Raw genomic sequence first — 19,877 nt, forward strand, 5'->3', positions numbered from 1 at the left:
AAATTGCGTCGAACAGCAGACCACGGCCCTTACTCAAGCATTCACTGACATTTTTTTGAAGAAAATACATTATGTTATTAATAAAAAATACTGAAATCGATGAAAAAAAATTTTTTTTTTTATATGTGATTGAAAAAATTCTCATTTTTTATTTAACACCCGTTATATACACTTGAAATTTGTTTCCTATTCAAGAGCTTAATCCGTCCCTAGATTCCGGCGATATCGTGTTCGAAAAACAGCCAGTTGTTAATACTAATGAGACCTTCGTCAGCTATAATAACATCCCTATGGGGGTTACACACCACAAAGGTCGCCTTTTCATCGCAATCCCAAGAAGACGGCCAGGAGTTCCTGCTACATTGACCACGATTGACATCTCCAGTGCCAAACAAGGCATGAAGAGCCCTCCATTGAATGCATATCCAGATTATATAGTTAATCAATTACATGTATGGTCTAAAACGGAAAATATAAATCATATGTTACCAATCTAACTTTCTCAATTTCAGAATGACTATCACGCAGACCCTAAGCGCATTGTTTCAGTGTATCGTTCAAAAGTGGACGCATGCGAACGTCTGTGGTTCATTGACACCGGCATGCTCGAATATCCCGATAATCCAATGCAGGTGCATCGCCCACAACTGTGGATCATTGATCTCGCGAGAGATCGTAAGGTTCGCACGTTCGAAATACCCGAAGCGATCGTTCAGCAGGGAATCGGAATGGCCAGTTTAGTCGTGGACGTTGAAGCTGGCAGCTGTGATAAGGCATTTGCTTACATTCCTGATTTGGTACAGGGAGCAATTTATGTGTATAACTTCGAAGCAAATCGAATGTGGGCCTTCAGACATAGTACCTTCCAACATGATCCTCAACGGGCCAGTTTCCATGTGGCTGGTCTTCATTTCGATTGGGATGATGGTATTTTTTCAATAACCTTGGGTAAAAAAGATCCCTTGACACAATCCAGGCCCGTTTACTATCATCCTATGGTAAGCACGTCGGAGTTCATGACAACCACCGAAACACTGCAAAACGAGGGTTTGGCTAACTCTGGTGGTTACGAGAATCTTTTCCAAAACCTTGGCGAGCGAGGACCAAACACACAATGTACAATGCATCACTATGATCCCGGAACGGAGACCATTTTTTATGCACAGGTTAATAGAAACTCAATCGGTTGCTGGAACACAAAGGTGGAGTGAATGACACAAATTTTATACATGTATGTATCAACTCAGTATCTATGTTATTCCACAGAGCAATTTCACCGCCGAAAACCATGACACCGTCCATCTCGACAATAAGCGAATGATTTATCCAACCGATTTGAATGTGAGCTTTAACCTCCGAGAACGAAACAAATTAGTACACTATACCTCTTCAATTTTTTCGTAGGCTGACGTCGATGGAAAAATATGGGTATTATCTAACAGTTTACCCATCTGGATTTATTCGCAATTGGACGTGAATCAGTTCAATTTCCACATATGGCGTCAAACACCACGGAAAGCAATTGCCGGTAGTAAGTGTGAGATATGAGGAATGTTCTGAATGCTTCGACACAAAGCGTGCAATTTGTAACTGATTTATAATGAAGGATTTTATTCTACAACGAAATTGTCATTAAACTAAAGGTGATCAAATACAAACATATCAGACATCTAATGTTATTCAATCAATCTTAAAGAATTTCATAAAAATAATATCTATTTTCTGATTAACGCGTTGAGCCCCGTGTCGGTTGAGCTTTTTGGTAGGAAAGCGCTGACTGGCTGGGACCGACAGTTACAAAATAAGATATTTATACGGTTTGTTTTCGGATGTTTTACAAAGTGTGACTACTTCTTAGGCGAATTTCTGACTATTTTTGATTCATACAATCAGTATCTTTGGGAGCTGGGACCGACACTTATATTGTGCAAACGCTCTTGATACGGCCTGAATGGAAAGCGCAGCAAGAAAAAATCGTGGCTCAACATGTTAAGGGTGAGAAAGGGTGCCATTACTGGAATATGTAGTCCTACGTCAAGAACCGCGCAGTTTGAAATTGAACTTGTTTGGAAGAGATGTCTCGATGGTGGTACCCAAACGCTTCGAATGAAAATCACTCAACAAACGCAGTACAAACCCGGTAGACCCCGTAGAATGTGGTTCTTGCCGCTAGGAGCTGTAGGAACCCATAGAAGCCCGGGAAGTCCGTTTAATACGGGAAGCTTCATCAAATGTTGATGATATCTCACTGCTCCTCAAATGTCTCGACGATCTCATTTCACTGTAGCAAGTTTCATTCCGTTCTTGACAATTTTCTGTGGCAGTGACCGCAGACATCGTAAAAATGTTTCACCAGAGCAATTCCAAATGAAAACGACAAATGACAAAACATGAGTATTTTTGATTAGAATGAAAGTTTGTATTCCGTTTGGGTTGCTCGTGTGTCTGTAAAGAGTGTGTGTATGTATTGCCGCGACTAAGTAAAAGTTTATCGATCAGATAGGAGGGATATGAACAGGGATACAACGAAGGAAACATCATTACACGTTGACATCAGCGTTTCTGAGGAACAGGTATAGATGAAACCGAAGATGAGGATCACGGCTACCTAAGATATCCCGGACGGGGATATTCGATTGTCTGCCTTGTGCTCTCAGTGCTCTAGAGAGCTGAGAGCGAGCAGCATGGAACCGGATACACAACCAGACAATGTTCTCATATAAAGATGCGCGTTTAGGTTGTAGTGATTGGACATAAGCCGAGATATAACGCGAATGAAATCGCGACCTACGTTCAATCCCTTGAACCATGCACTCGTCGAGACTTGAGGGATAATCGTGTGTAACCAACGACCGAACTCATCTTCACTCCACATGTGCTGCCAACTTAGGAGTGTGTGCTGACGAGGAATATGGAAAAAATAAGCAATTTGCCTTTCAAAAAGTGTGCCTTCTGACGCGCCCACCTCAGCACCTTTGATTTTTTGAGCCTCGAAAATCTTCCAATGGGGGAGTAAAGGAAATTTAGGAAAACGAAAAAAAAAATTTGATTCTAAATGACTTAAAGATGCACGAGATCTGGGGTGGCATTTCGCATTTCGAAACGAGTAATTTTTGTTCGTTTTGACCATTTTTGCCATTATGAATTTCGAAGCTAACTCGAAACGAGCAAAATTAATAAGGCAGTAGTAGAGTTTCGAGCAAAGTTTGACATTACGTAACATTGTGTTCGAGCATTTTTTAACTCGAAACGAGAACAAATGTCTCGATAAGAAATGGTTGATCTTCGTATGGGAAAATGCAAGTGAAACGTTGATTCTAATACTAAACCTTATAACAAAGAAAATTTCAATTGCATTTTCTTTGGATTTGACAGAAATGATATCATTTCATTGAACACTGATGAAACTGTTGGTTGAGCCATACCAAGTAAAAAGTTTTCTCCTTCATTACAATAATTTGGTACGACCAGAAGATACAAAACGGTCGCTTATTTCAAAGCTGCAGGAGTAGCAATACTACTGAAAGTTGTTTGGAACACGGTTGTATCCGAGATATTTTTGAATGCTTCTCGACTAAGTCTGATATACTGCCGGAACCTTGAAACAAAAGAATAATTATTATCATTTATATCGGAAACGTATATAAGACAAACTTACTCATTTCCACTTAACGAAAGAGAGTCACTTTTATCGCCCCAACAGCTCTGTGGAATAAGCGAGCTCTCTTCTTCACTATCGCTGTCGTCAAAAACCATTTCGCGATCTTCTCTTTTTAATCACAATTTTAATATAATATCAAATTATATTTGTTTGTAGGCATTGAAATTTGCAATAGCTGTGGATGCTAGAGGCGAATGAACTGCAAAGTTTAAAGCCTCTTAAAAACAAAGAAGAAGAAGAATAGCTGTGGAGTTTGCTTTGTTTACAAACCCAAAAATTTTACTTTTCTCTTCGAGACAAATTTTGCTCGAAATCTAGTACACTGAGAATATTGACGTGGGACTACGTCTAACCGGAATATATGGAGGGTAAAATGAAAACCTAAACACAGAACATGCAGGAAAAAATGAAAGATTTCGAATGCTTATAGCTCGAACATTTCGTACTGGATAGGAGAGATGTTTGCATCACTTGATAGGGAATATTTCTACGCATCTATCGCAACTAACAAAATGTTGTTTTTCATTAGATACACAATTGAATAACTGTAAAATATTAGGCGTTATCTAAACGCCCTAACTGCATCGTTTTGATTGGCCCGATTTACGGTTTCCCTAACACAGCCATCAAAACCAAGCAGCCTTGGGGAAATCGGCATTGCAAATACATGAAAGTAGGGGGACTTTTGTTCTCATCGAAAAATGTTCCCTAACACAGACTTTAAAACCAAGCAGCGAAATCGGCATTGCAAACACACGAAAGAGCCTAGAGGCGAGTGAACTGAAAAGTTTAAACTCTCTTAAAGCCAAAAAGAAGAAAAAGAACACACGAAAGTAGGGGGAGCTTTTGTTCCCACCGAAATGTGTTCCCTAATAGAGATTTCTAAACCAAGGTGCCTGGAGAAATCGGTATTTCAAATTCATGCAAGTCGGGGGTATTTTTGTTCCGACTGGAATGTGTTTCCCTAACACAGACTTCAAATCCATGAAGCGTGGGGAAATCGGCATTGCGAATTCATACAAATCGGGAGTATTTTTGTTCCGATTGAAATGTGTTTCCCTAACACAGACTTCAAAACCGAGGTTTCTGGGGAAATCGGCTCTGCAAATAAATGCAAACTGCGAGTACTTTTGTCCTCGCTTGCCTTTGTGCAGAGTGGAATATGTCTGTCCTAACATGATCTTCTAAACTTAGGAACCTGGGAAAATCGTGCAACCACTAGAAGCGAATGAACTTCCCAGTTTCAAGCAAATTCGAGATTCGAGAAGTATGTACACTTTTGGGATGTAAACTTCAGAGGGAAATGTAAAATAAAATAATCGTTTGATAATTTTTTTTTTGTCTTTATTGGAAAGATTTTCAGCCTTAGGCTGGTTCATCAAACGTTTGATAATTCTTCCGTACATATATTTTGTTCTAGTCATCATACCAAACGTAAAAGGTCCGTCATTAAATTTACTTGTAACGAAGAACAATCAATCACAATAAATGAATTGACTTTACACGGCATTTGTTCATTTTTTTCACTCACAGAGCAAATATATTGAACTCAATTGAATTTGGAAACTGTTTCATTCAATCAAGAATTTAATCAATACAAACGAATGATTGCTAAGCTAAGGTAGTTCCACGTGAACCTTGCGGTTATATCATAGATATAACCCACTCATATTTTTTTAACTCGAAAAAACTACATAGTACTAGAATCAATTCGATTCGACTTTGAATTATCTCGAAACGAGTTTCTCGTTTCGAAATGCGCAATGTCACCCCTGTTTTTGTTAAATGTCGTTAATTGAGTTTGTTGGTGTAACCGCGATTACTCGGGTTTCGCGAACTTGGAAATAAGTACTCTAGATTAGCGTTGCGAAAATACTTAGTTTTATTGCTCTGCCATGTATAAGTACTACGATATTCGGTGTGATGCGTATGCGAATTTATTCACCACTAAGAGATCGACTACTGTGCAGTTTGGGTTTTTCTAGTCATGGGGGAAAACTACTACACAGGCAATTATATAAACTTCCGGCGCTACAATATCTATAACAATGGATTCGAGCATTAGTCGTCCATAAATTACGTAACGCGTTAACATGCCGGCCACCGTTAAAAAGGCGTCTTTTTAACAATTCAATGATAAATTATCTCTCTATCTAAATTCACGGTATGCTTAAGTTCTTTCACATTCTACTTAATTAATTTATAGTAACTGATTGTGAACGTTTCTTTTAAAATTCTGCCTCTTCTTCTTTCTTCGTATTCTGGTTATTGGTTACAACTTGCAAATGATTTCGGATTCCATTGGTTCATCGTCTTCTGGGTTTGACTCCATCTTCAAATCGGGTGTGACTCCTGGGTGTGGCTTCTCCGAATCCTCGGTTGCCTATGAGTTGACCTTGGTAGTTTGGTTAAAGGGATTCATCAAGCGGTGGATTTTCTTCGCCCTGGGCCATTTACGCTGGGGTCCTTGGTACCGTCGCTCGTTGTTGGATTATAATGGAATAAAACATAGGCTGCTTTTTAAACAGTAATGAAGAATGAAAACAACATTAACTGGATGGAGGCAATCGGCCTCCACGGGTCCTTAACCTTAGGACGGTGATCCTGATTCGTGCGAATGAAGATTGAAAGTGTATCTGATTGCTCCAGAGGACCCTGATGATATTGATTGATCCGTTCAGCGATAGTTCCACCTCGGTAAGGCAGCACCTTATTGCCTGGTTCTCAATTGGGGGTTGCTCATTTTTGTGGGTTGGAGCACACGATCGTCGGCCTGTGGCAGATGGAACATTCGTTTATTTTTTTACAATTCATTAACTTAACAACACTTACACAGAAAGGAGGTCCTCTGACCACCCAGCGTTGAGTAGTGGTATCCTGCGATCGTTGACGTTTTATATTTTTGCGTCTGATTCAGTGGCCTCGCCACTCGATGACTCATAGGCTGTTGAATAGTAATATGCAGATCTTGGAGATGATTCGACGACATTCACCATGCTTCGTGCGTACTGTTACAACACGCACGTTGTTGTCCGTTCCTTTGAAACATGTAGAACTCGCCCATATCTCCATTTGAGTGGAGGAAGATTGTCGTCCTTCAACAATACCATGGTGTTTTTCGCGATGTTGATAAACCTGATAAATATTTCGCCTGCCAATGCTTCCATATTCTGGGGACGTTCTCTTGGGTTTGTTGCCAACGATCTAGTCGATTTTATGGTTCGGTCTCAAGACTAGTTACTTGTATGGCTATCAGATTGCAATGTACTAAAAAATGACCAGGAGTAAGGACTTCCAAGTCGTTTTGAGCTGTGTAAGTGGCCGAGAATTGAGGCAACTCTCAATTTGAGCTAGTATGGTAAGCAATTCGTCCGACTTCGAAGATGTTTTTTCAGGGATTTCACAACCGCTTCCCAGATCCTACCAAAATTTGGCGATCTATGAGGTTACAAGGCAGACAAACACTGTTACAAAACATTTTATGGAATGGCTCTCCGAAATTGAAGCGGTCCACATTAGTCCACTCCCGTTCTTATGAAAGGGAACGTTACACGCTCGAGGAGTAATTTTCCCATCAATTGTTCTAAAATCCTTGGTTTGCTTCGGAAGCAATTGATGTAATTGTGAACAATTTGGTGAGCTGTATTTCGGATACGGAGCGGCCAAAATCTTTGACGAACAGCGGCTGTGAGCGTGGAGAAATTTTTAATGATAAAGAATGTGTCACATCAAATTGCATCACGGAAAAAACGCTGTAGAAATTCGCCCAGTAGACCGATCCTTTTGAAAATTTTAGACAGTAAAATAAAAACTATTAAACAACTTTTGGCATTTTCTTTTTATTCATACTTCGAGCCCAAGCCCGTATGCTCGCATCTTCCTCTTTACCCCGTCCATAAGGTTCTGTACAACGTCAGGTTGTAGTTTTTTTTTTAACAGAAATCCATTTTCTTTTGAAGTCCGCCTCCGATTTGACAACTTTTGGGTTCTTCCGGAGGGCCTGCTTCATAATCGCCCAATATGTCTCTATTGGGCGAAGCTCCGGCGCGTTGGGCGGGTTCATTTCCTTTGGCACGAAGGTGACCCCGTTGGCTTCGTACCACTCCAACACGTCCTTTGAATAGTGGCACGAAGCGAGATCCGGCCAGAAGATGGTCGGGCCCTCGTGCTGCTTCAATAGTGGTAGTAAGCGCTTCTGTAGGCACTCCTGAAGGTAAACCTGCCCGTTCACCGTGCCGCTCATCACGAAGGGGGCGCTCCGCTTTCCGCAAGAGCAGATCGCTTGCCACACCATGTACTTTTTGGCAAACTTGGATAGTTTCTGCTTGCGAATCTCATCCGGAACGCTGAATTTGTCCTCTGCGGAGAAGAACAACAGGCCCGGCAGCTGACGAAAGTTCGCTTTGACGTAGGTTTCGTCGTCCATTACCAGGCAATGCGGCTTCGTCAGCATTTCGGAGTACAGCTTCCGGGCTCGCGTCTTCCCCACCATGTTTTGCCTTTCGTCGCGGTTAGGAGCCTTCTGAACCTTGTATGTACGCAGGCCCTCCCGCTGCTTGGTCCGCTGGACGAATGAACTTGACAAATTCAGCTTATTGGCGACATCCCGGACCGAACTTCTCGGATCACGTCTAAACTGCTTAACTACGCGCTTGTGATCTTTTTCACTGACGGAGCATCCATTTTTGCCGTTCTTCACCTTCCGGTCGATGGTTAGGTTCTCGAAGTATCATTTTAGTACTCTGCTGACCGTGGATTAGACGATTCCCAGCATCTTACCGATGTCCCGATGTGACAACTCCGGATTCACGAAATGAGTGCGCAGGATTAATTCACGACGCTCTTTTTCGTTTGACATTTTTCTAAATTTACGAAAAATTGACAGTGAAGTCGATAAAAAGCCAAGGCGTCTCTCTGTGGCATTTCGTGTTTGAATGTTGAGGATAAATGAGGGTGGCAGCGAAAATGGTCATGTCATATTTCAAAAACCGGCCATGTACATTTTTTTTTGGCCCAAGAAAATGACCTGTGCAAATTTTTAGCTCAATCGGACATGGTTTAGGGGTGCCTCCCAGAAGTCCCAGAAAGTCGATTTCCGGCCAAAAATGTTTTTCGAGATGAAACCAGGGGTGACATTGCGCATTTCGAAACGAGTAGCTCGTTCCGAGATAATTCAAACATCTTAAGCGAGTGGCTTTCAGGCTGCGGCAGCATGGGCAATTGTACAGCGAAAAATGATATCAATACTAGGAGGATGGCAGCGATTATCATGCGAGGATTTATTAAGATCGGCATTACATCGCATCACGAAAATGAAACGAAATGAAATAATAATAGTCTTCATTACTCATATTCATAATTCTCAATGACTCAATTCCTAACATGATAGATTGAGCAGTAGGACCAATACGACTTGATTGTGATTAGTCTGCAAACGAACATTTTATTCACCGAAAAAGCTGTTGCTCCCGATGCCTTAGAATAAGACTAATAATAAGGATAAGACAATTTAAAGAAATCACAATACCATAGCTATCCATTTTTCCATTTTTCATAGAATTCTAGCTAATTGGCTTTAATTTCATATGTCGATCATACAAATCAGACCAGTAGTTCAAAAGTTATGAATACAGCTACAGTTATGTATGCAGCCATTCCATACCAGACCGATATAGTGGCTCTATCATCTCATGAACATGTATGTTGAAGGACAAAGTTTAAAGCCTCTTAAAAACAAAGAAGAAGAAGAAGAAGGACATTCTTTAGAAAAACAAGCCATAATTGATTAAAAGTCCGATTTTATTCATCCGTTTTCTAGAAGCCTGTGTAAATTTAGCAAAACCTGACTACAAAACCACGAATAAATAGTTCTAGAGAAAAATGTGCCATCTAAAGATTTCCATGTTTTGTGGGTTCCAAATGAGAATGAGCTGTCTCATCATTCATGTTATTTGTCAATATTAAAAATGATCTAGTATAAAAAATATGTCCAGTTTTTTCTCTGATAGCATACATAATGTTTCGCTTCTACATTTAAAAAATCGCTTCATTAGTACCTACTAAGAATACTATGCTAAACGTGATGTATTTTAGTTGGTTTCTTTAGTACGTATAATTTTTGTATTCACTAGTAGTAGAAAGTTAAAACTTTTGTTCTAAATATGGACTACACAGAGAGTAAGGTTACATTACCTTCGACACAGAAAGTAATAGATTCGGAATGTTCAGTTCGTGTCTACACATATATGTCCAGTTCACTAATACAGCCTTTTAAGTTTCTTTGATTTGTATTGTGTCCATTTTAAGCCTAGAATCACTACCTTCGATTTTCAAACTAATTTTGAAAGAAAATATTGCCTAGAAATATTACTACATCTCGAATTCATACTGGTATTAGAAAATCGGTTCCATGGTATTGGTAATTAACAGAAAACAGGGTTCTTCTATCACTTCATTGAAGAGTAAGAATAGACAAAGGGGACAGAGTTCAAAGCACGCGTGAATCTGTTGGAGTATTTCCCCATGCTGCCAAGTGGCAGTGATAGACTGAATACACCAACTATTGCACAATAAAGTCTTTGTGGCCACGTAGTGATTTCAACTGCTTTTTTAGTTTAGTTACCAAATCGGCTGGTTGGACCTGGAAAAATACGGTCGGTTTATTTATCAACGATGACATCTATCTAAGGTTAAACTTACCAATATGGATATATCTCTTCCGACTGCATTCAAACGATCACGTATCTCATTATCTTTGAAAAATAAATTGAGCGGGCGTCCATTAATCTCCGTCAATACCCAAAAGGTGAGCGATAGGCTATCACACGATTGTGCCTAACAGAACATGCAAGAATTATTTCCATTCAAACCTTCTTTAGTTCACTAATTAGTGCTTACTTACTTTTGGAGGTAAACCATGTCTAGCCGCCAAACTATTCGGCACAACGTCCACTATTGTAGCGGTGTTGCCATCGCGGATCAATCCAAGGCACTGTCCTTCTAATTCTCGACGAATGGCATATACTCGACCGAATGGTATCCTCCGAATGATTAGCTCCACCTGGTGAAATGAAATCAAAGGTAAGACATTCAAAAACCGAGTGAGGCACATTATACTCACAAACAGTCCCGGAGCACCTCGAATTGCTTTGTGTGCTTCAGTTGCACAATTAATAGGTACACCAGCAACTGAAATCAGTTGGTCACCTATGTGAAGAGCGTTGTACAAAACGGGATGTTCTTTCTGCTTCCAGCCGGCAACCCACACCGCGCCAAATGCATCGACTAGTCCAATTGAATTGATGCAATCCTTGCGCCTTAGCTGTAGTCTTACCCCACCTGGGTGCATCATTTCTCTGCGTAATTGCATCACCTGCTGTTCGCGTAAGGTCATCTTCCGGCCGGACCCGTTCAGGGGATCCAGTTGACTGATGAGCTGATGGTGGGGACGAAATGGCTGCGGCGGAGACTGTAGACGGGAAGCTCCGTTCAATCGGGTTCTCGGTGTGGGATTCCCGGCAGCTTCAGCGTGTGCATCAGAAGTAGACGAACTTCTTCGCCGTTGTTCGTTTATTTCGTTTCGAATTTTTTCAGTCGGCGGATTCACAGGAACAGACGACGGTTGTCTACCGCGAGAGCCTTGATCTCGTCCCCCGATTACCACCGCATTTGTGGATCTACTAATGACCATTTCTGTCAGCCCACGTTGCAGAACCGGTCGCTGCGGGTGAGGTGTGTAAATGTTATTATCAACAAGTCCGCGTTTCGAAGGACTCATATTCGAGGAGGGAACTGCGGGACTACTAACAGACGGTAAGAGTCCCATTTTTGAACTAGATACACATGGTTGGCCATTCGCGGAACTAGTCTCGCCCTGATTCTCTTTATTCCCTTGTACGTTTCGGTGATGTCTAGTGTGATTTAGATGGATCTCGGAATGACTAGAAGAACGTTGTTGTTTGCTAAGTAATACGACCTTGCTTTTATTCAATTTTATTGCTGCGGAACCACCAGGACAAGCAGGAGGAGACTGCGAATGTTCTTGACTATTCACCACGTGGACAGGTGATGGCAGCAAAAATACCTGTTCATAATGCTGCTGTTGTGGAGGAGTCCTGGATTCATCAGATGAGTTAACCGAAATTTGTGTAACCGTACCAAAGTTACTGTCACTTTTTATCGGTGTTGAAGAAGTTGCTGCCGTTGCAATGACGGTAGGTTGGACTTTCGGAGGAATGGCTGAGGTAACAGTAACATTACTTCCGCTTCCACTATTATTGCTATCGTTCACAAGATTGGATACCTTAACAGTAGTAATTTGCCGATCATTTATAGACGCGATAATAGAGGGTTCCAGATCTGCCACACGATGATGGTGAAAGTGATGATCATATTCAATATTGGACGGAATTATTTGCACATTACTTTTGAAGTTATCATCGCTCAGGTCATCGGTGATAAGACTGCTGCCGCCGTTGGAGATTTTCGCATTAAGTTCAGCTTTTTGTGTGCGTATCCTAGCTTTCGGAGAAGCAAGTGGTAGCTGTACGGGTGATGCATTGGAGTCCGTTTCGTTCGAGACTTGTATGATGGTTACATTGGCAGAAGAGTGATCGCATTCCGGGGGTGATTTCCGTCGAGTCTTTTTCGGATCGTTACGATGGCCGTGTCTGTAAAATAAAGGAAAAACGTTCCGTTTGATGAGTACTCACAAAGTGTCTCTGTGGTATGTCATTAAGATAACAAAGCAATATAAAATATAAACTATAAACCTGGACTAAATTGTGGATCAAACGAAAATAAAGTAAAATCTAACCGATGTAAGAAGGCTGAGTCAGTTCGTGTTCTGCTATCGTAGGATATGGACGTATATCTCTCGTGTGCTACCGTCAGTTATCAGAATACACTGGAGTCGCTTTTTACGCGGGGGATACGTGCCGCGTAAACGAAAACCGCGTAAAAAAAAACCGCGTAAATTCCAAAATCCGCGTAAAAAAAAACCGCGTAAATTCCAAAATCCGCGTAAAAAAAAACCGCGTAAATTCCAAAATCCGCGTAAAAAAAAACCGCGTAAATTCCAAAATCCGCGTAAAAAAAAACCGCGTAAATTCCAAAATCCGCGTAAAAATAAACCACCCTAAATTTTAAAATACACGTAAAAAACTAATAGTCAGTGAATTATTGATATAAAATGCAACCCATATTCAAACAAATTGCATATTGTGTGCATATATTGCGTGACACAAGGCTTCACGAAGGTAGCTCCTTGGCCGATTGCATGTAAATACCTGTTTAACCGTTTGAGTGCGGAGAAGCGCGATAGCGCTCCTCTTGTTTCTGCGGGGAGCACCTTTAAACATAGGATTTTGTCTTTCTGGAACATGTTGGGGGTACAGATTGAAAATGTCCAGATTCTACCGCTTATTGCTCATCCATTTTTCGATGGATTTAACACGTTAAGCCCCGATTTTTTCGTGCTCTGCTTCCCATTCAGCGCGCATCAAGAGCGTTTGAACAATATAAGTGTCGGTCCCAGCTCCCGAAGATACTTATTGTATAAATAAAAAACAGTCAGAGATTCAACTAGAAAGTAGTTACAAGTAGGTTTTTACGCATTTTATGCCTGTTTTATCTTTGAATTATCTGTAAATCGCTACAAGTTGTTGTTCCGTCCAACGTGCAACAACCGAGTGGTAAGTAAAGAGCTGTTTGGTTAGGTGGCATGACCAAAATACGTAGAAGCATATTTTAACCCTGCCTCAAATTACTATTTTAACAACAAATTTCAAATGTAAGAGTATACAAACTGTTTCTACAGTATCTTATATATGTATTGGCTACATTGAATTGTTCTAAAAGCATACCTATCTGTTATATGGTCGGTGTTAAGTCAGACCGGGCCATGTGACATTTTTATGATTTCGAGAAAACGAACATAAAGTTTAATGCTCTGCAATTTACAAAGCATTTAATTTTTTCGTTCAATATTGTTCTCAGAAGTTTGAGCTACTCTCTGCCAATACTGTGATGTATGATAGTTGTAAAAAAACATCAAGTATCATGCCAAAAAAGGCTGTTATTTGGCTGCCTATACGTACAAAGTCCGCTCTGACTGAACTAAATGATGTATTTTTTGAGAGTTGGTTCACTATGACTGAACAATTCCGAACAGTATTCGTCAATATATCGTCAAATTTGAACTCATTGTCATCGTTACAGCCTAAATCGCACTCTGAAATAGTATATTTTGCGATCATTCACACTGCATTTTTCACTGATCCGTTCAGTCGGAGTGAACCAATTTTATTTTTATGCAGTCGGGCACAGCGTGTGTTGGTGATGGCTAGCTCATAGTTGCGCTGTGGGAGGGGTACTCGTGGTTTGTGGGGTCGTGTGCAAATTATGTGTGCTGCTAGATGCTGTCGCTTCAGTTCGTTCGGTGTGGAACTGAACACATATAAAAGGACGAAATCGCATTAAGAAGTTATTCGTGATTTAACCTTGCAGTGAAAGTTAAAGTGAAAGTGCAGTTCCTGAACCGTGGTGGTTGTAGAGTCTAGCCAGTTTGTGTTCGGTCGAGTTCGGCCAGTTCCCAGCGAGTTACCCAACCTTGGGGGTAATCGTGTGCAGTTCCGCTTTTCGACAGTTAGCTGAAGACGTCAGCAGTATTCAAAATTTTTGATTAAAGGCATACTCTAAAATGGCTTCGCAAAAAACCGCCTTCAAAAAAAAACAGATCAAGAGTGTCTCTTTCTTTGGAAATGAAGCTCAATATTTTGGATGCCCTTCAAGATGGGAAATCTGTTGCAAACGTCGGCAGGAATTTAAAAATCAACGAATCGACTGTGCGTACAACTAAAAAGAATCAAGATAGCATCAGACAGACAGCAGCTCAGGGCACTATCTATGCAACAAAATCCTCATCATATACACGAGATCCATTGATGGTCAAGATGGAAAAGGCACTTCATATGTGGATCGAAGATCACGCGCAGAAGAAAATACCCTTGGATCAGGAATTAATAAGGGAGAAAGCTTTGAGCCTTTACCTTTGGTTAGAGAAGAATGAGCCGTCTTCAAGTAAAAAGAAAGACTTTACCGCGAGTAAGGGATGGTTTTATAACTTTATACGTAGTAATTCCATTCGCAACGTTAAAATCAAGGGTGAATCCGCATCGGCCGATGTTTCGGCTGCAAATAGTTTTCCTCCAAAGCTCGCTAAGATCATAAAAGAAGGTGCGTATCATGGTGACCAAGTGTTCAATGGAGATGAAACGGGTCTTTTTTGGAAAAGAATGCCGTCTCGTACCTACATTACGCAGCAGGAGCAATATGCCAGTGGTTTCAAAGCGGCCAAAGACAGGGTTACCCTGTTATTTTGCAGTAATGCTTCAGGCGACCTTATGTTGAAACCGCTATTGATCAATCGTGCTATGACGCCCCGCTCGTTGAAGGGGGCTGATTTCAACAAACTGCCAGTGCACTGGAAAGCTAACACTAAAGCGTGGGTCACAAAAGCCGTTTTTGAGGAATGGTTTTACGATATGTTTATTCCGGAAGTGAAAACATACTTGGAAGGAAAAGGTTTGGAGTTCCACGTGCTTTTGATTTTGGATAACGCTCCAGGACACCTAGTTATCAAGCACCCAAACGTTCAAGTTGTGTTTCTTCCACCGAATACAACTTCTTTGTTACAGCCTCAAGATCAAGGAATAATTGCTGCTTTCAAGAAGTTGTACATTAAACAATGTCTTCGGTACATCCTCGAAAAGCTTGAAAGCGATGAAACGATGACGGTAATTCAAGCGTGGAAAGAATTTAAGATAAGAGACGCTCTGACGTTCATAGGAAAGGCTCTGTCTTCTATGAAATCTAAAACATTGAATTCGTGCTGGAAGCCACTATGGCCAGAATGCGTGAAAGCTGGTTCAACAGACCCTTCAAATGTGGAAGAATCAGAAATTCTCATTCTGGCACATGCAATTGGAGGGAAAGGATTCAAAGATATGGATAGTAGAGACGTTGAAGAGCTTCTTGAAGACACCGAAATTGAAGATGATGAACTGATGCAGAGTTTAGTCACATCGGAGCCTTTAGAGGACGATGAAGACCAGGATATCAAGCCATGTGATATCGAAGACGGGAATAAATTAGCGGATACCCTCGTAAAACATTTTATGGAAAAGGATCCTTGTGTTGAGAGAGCCGTTTCATTTCGGAATGATTTGAAACTGTGTATGCTTCGCTACAATAGATTGAACGAAAAAACACAGCCAACAGTTATCGATGAAGGTAGTGACATTGATGTTTAAAGTGAAAAGTATTTTAATAATATCTTTACAGATGACGAGGATTTCAGCTTACCATTCTGCGTTCCAGACGATCTCGTCCGATTTCTTCGGATGAGGAAGATATAGCCACATCATCTAACCGCAAACATCCACGTGTTGCTAATGATAGTGATTAGATCAATAAAAGAAATTCTTTTTTCCACTTGACTACAATAAAATTGATTTATGAATACATTGGTAAAAATATCATGGTAAAAAACTAAAAATATGTTTAATTAAATTTGTCTAAATTCCGAAAACATTTGTTTGTATTGTAATTTTTTCAAATTGCAAAAATGCAATTTGAAAAAATTACTTTCGAACTACTGGACCGCTTCACATGATCGATATATCAAATTAAAGCCAATTAGCTAGTCTTTCTTGAAAAAATGTTATACTAGCAAAACAGTTGGATTTTGTTTTCGTAATTATTGATTGTATTTGTTTGCTTATAGTTTACATGATCCAAGGACGCTATATTTTTTTATGTTTCTTGAAAGTTCTGGTTTTTCCACACAAGATAATCGAAAATCAGAAATGTGATTTTTATCGTTTTCGAGTTATGAGTTTGCCGATGGTCCGAAAAATCAGATTTTTCTCTTTTTCTATAAATAACTTTTTTCTAGAAAGAAGAAGCTTTCAAGAAAAAAATATTTAAAATATAGTGCCCTTGGTCACGCAACCATATAAACTATAAAAAACAAGTACAATCAATAGTTACGAAAACTTGGCAAAATTGGTTGTACTGTTCGAAAAATGAGAAAAAATGTTACTCTATGTTTCTATATTTTGTATTTTATATGAAACATCTAAATTGGTAAATTTTATCAACAATTAGAGCGACAAAAACTCTAAAGTTTTTAATTTGTTATTAATTTTATCAAAAAAAAAAATGCATAATAAACTTGATTGTTTCTTGAAATTTAATTGAAGCTTTCTGAACGCTCTATAATTTGTTCTTCGACATCTAGCTCCTATATTTTCTTATTCCGCAGCAATATCATTTTAAACAATTCCTGGTGAGTCTTCAATTAGAATTTCCTAATTACCACGGTTTTTACTCCATTGTACTTATAATATCCAATAAACTTTCACCTTAACTTTGAAATATTACTTTTTTTCTTTCTTGAAAAAAGGCTATTTGAGATATAAGACTTTTTTTTCAAACTGAGTGTATTATAGTCCAAAATTGTATATAATCGAACCATAGATAATCGTGTCAGTATATAATCGACTCTGTATATAATAGAGTGAATATATTACTTCAGAAATCCGGTTTCATTATTGTGGTTTTAGTTGAAAACCTGACCAAGAAAATTCATTTTGCTTTCGTTGGATTGCGCCTGCGAACTATGTGCTACAAGAACGGAGCTTACAAACATCTTTACATCAGTTGCTCCACAATTGGACTGTACTTGCATCCTAATTTGTGGACTATTGCTGTATTTGCCTGAAAATAGAGTATCCAAACTACAGTTCGGAATATGAATCATGCGTCGAAACTTGATTCAAATTCCGATCACTACTTTAATACTAATTTTAAAGAAGATGTCTGCATAAAAGATTTCTAGTAGATCCATACCTTTTATAGCACTTAACATGAAAACAGCATACAAAATAGTTATACAACTACAAAAACTGAAAAACTGCGGAATTTGCTAACGCAAACAATGTGTTATTGGTTTCGACACATTTTTTGCAAATGCTTAGTCTTATGAATTATAAGCTGTATCGATACCTGTAAATGTTATTTGAATGTAGCCAATACCTCAAACAATGTCAAGGCTTTCATTATTCTATTATTTATAACATTAAAGTTTAGTAAATTTACATTTGAAAATTAAGTGTTCGGAATTTGAGACAAAACAGTACTTTGAGCTCCATCAACCAAATGTGTCTATCTTTTGAGTCGTAGTAAATGATATCTGCTTCTATGAAATGCTATAATATGCATGAACAAATTCAGTTCAGAAAAAAGCAAAAAGCGTTTGAACTTTTTCACCGTGGAGAAATATTAGGTTGTCAGGAATATACATATTTTTACTGGTAGATGAAGAACAATCGCTAAGATCGGACGCAAATAGATAGCATCCTTTTCTCCAGAATAGTAAAAAAAAACTTGAACCCTCGAAACTGTATTTATTTCTATACAAACATTTGAAACAAACCATCTCGATTACTACGGCAAAAAACTTCACCACATATGGTTAAGGGTGCTTCAAGTAACTCAATTTTCAAATTAGGCTTTTCAAAAGGAATTACATTGCTTAAAAGTGGTATCTCTCATTCGTTCAATAGATTATTTTCAAAATTACACAAATGAATTTCGAATACTTATTCAACCATTGATCAAAATATCCGACAAATCTTTTGACATATTGTAAAGTGACAGTCAAAAAATATACGATGTTACATTCTTCTGTCCGGTACTGTGAGTAAATTTAACACTTAACGCCCACGTTTAATCTGGGAAAGCAAATAGCGCAAAAAAAGAAAATGTAGAACTGGTTTTTCCTAAATGAACAAATAAATTCCTATTTAACAATCATAACATTTTCCCCTCCAACAAATATGTCACCAGAGGAGAATTTTCGATCATTGCTTTCTACGGAAATCAAGTAAGGACGCAATACATTTTAGATGTAAGGATAGTTTTCAAGAATTGAGTGTGAAGTGTGAGTGTGAATGAGAATGTATGAATGTATGAATGTGAACATTGTTAAAATGTCCTTACATCCCATCCTTTTCCTAATGAAAATGTGTCACCCTTCTAAACTCGAGTCGACCGCGAGTAATCGGTTTCCTATTTTATTAACCATAGAATTAAGGAAACATGTTAATATATTCTAGTTAAAATATAGTGATGAATTTGGCTCCTTTAAACTTATGCAACTGAGCCTGTAAAAATAAACGATTTAATTAAAAAAACAGTAAGGACGTTGGTCCAAATGACGAACTAGCCAAAGGCTGAGTGTCATAAATAAAAATAAAAAACGGGGACATATCTTTCACATTTTTTAGATTGGTGTTTGACATCTCTTGAAATTTTTTTTGAATTCATATCGCTTGGAGTCTTTTGAGTAAAATTTACAAAAGATATTTCATATTAAATTTGTGTTGAAACATATAAAATTTCGCTGAAATACATCCGAAACAAAAAAAGGGGATCAAGCTCACATTACTTACACTATTGTTGTTTATTCTTTTTCCATTCGGTTACCAAAATCGTTTCAACGCTAGCTGAAATCGAACCCAGAATCAGGTACCAATTTCGCCAAGATTGCGACAACGTTATCACGAGAATACTAAATCTTATCCCTCAGATATACCGTGTTAACCTCGAGCAAACCACAGTTATTTAACTCAATTCCCAGGAGACAAACATAGAAAAAATGAATTTGGCTCCAAATATTGAAGCAAACGTACTTAAGTCTTACAAATGAACAAATTGAGAAGAAAATACAACATACCGCGTATAAATCGATTCTTTTGGAAAAACCGCGTAAATTCCGAAATCCGCGTAAAAAAAAACCGCGTAAATTCCGAAATCCGCGTAAAAAAAAACCGCGTAAATTCCGAAATCCGCGTAAAAAAAACCGCGTAAATTCCGAAATCCGCGTAAAAAAAAACCGCGTAAATTCCAAAATCCGCGTAAAAAAAACCGCGTAAATCCCTAAAACCGCGTAAAAAAAGCCGCGTAAAAAAAAACCGCGTAAAAAGCGACTTTAGTGTACAACGCAGTGCTGATGTGCAACCATTTTTTTGTACTCCTTGTATAGACATGCACCCTAGCGAATGAGCACGCTTCGGAACACAGATCAAATGTTTTGTTGTAAGCACCGTTTTTACACCAAGTTTTGCACTGTGTTTTGAGACGTATTTCGCAC

At 39.1% G+C, this 19,877-nt stretch overlaps 2 protein-coding genes across 5 annotated transcripts in view; one reads left to right on the forward strand and one right to left on the reverse strand.

Annotated features, from left to right (window-relative positions):
* Nucleotides 1-1,674, forward strand: part of LOC129762780 (L-dopachrome tautomerase yellow-f) — a 403,523-nt gene extending 401,849 nt beyond the window's left edge. For all 4 annotated transcript variants that reach the window (XM_055761316.1, XM_055761317.1, XM_055761315.1 and 1 more), the window contains exons 3-6: nt 214-452; nt 513-1,202; nt 1,267-1,341; nt 1,405-1,674. In XM_055761316.1, coding sequence (XP_055617291.1) covers nt 214-452; nt 513-1,202; nt 1,267-1,341; nt 1,405-1,548 — 1,148 coding nt within the window. In that variant the 3' untranslated portion in view covers nt 1,549-1,674. The remainder of the gene's footprint in view (nt 1-213; nt 453-512; nt 1,203-1,266; nt 1,342-1,404) is intronic.
* An 8,255-nt stretch (nt 1,675-9,929) lies between these two features.
* The window catches only part of LOC129777736 (uncharacterized), a 45,314-nt gene continuing 35,366 nt past the window's right edge, over nt 9,930-19,877 (reverse strand). Inside the window, exons 5-8 of the mRNA XM_055784196.1 lie at nt 10,782-12,330; nt 10,563-10,721; nt 10,361-10,495; nt 9,930-10,301 (exon numbers count right to left, since the gene is read on the reverse strand). Coding sequence (XP_055640171.1) covers nt 10,221-10,301; nt 10,361-10,495; nt 10,563-10,721; nt 10,782-12,330 — 1,924 coding nt within the window. The 3' untranslated portion in view covers nt 9,930-10,220. The remainder of the gene's footprint in view (nt 10,302-10,360; nt 10,496-10,562; nt 10,722-10,781; nt 12,331-19,877) is intronic.

Source organism: Toxorhynchites rutilus, chromosome 1 (assembly GCF_029784135.1).
Source record: "Toxorhynchites rutilus septentrionalis strain SRP chromosome 1, ASM2978413v1, whole genome shotgun sequence".
Taxonomy (NCBI): domain Eukaryota; kingdom Metazoa; phylum Arthropoda; class Insecta; order Diptera; family Culicidae; genus Toxorhynchites; species Toxorhynchites rutilus.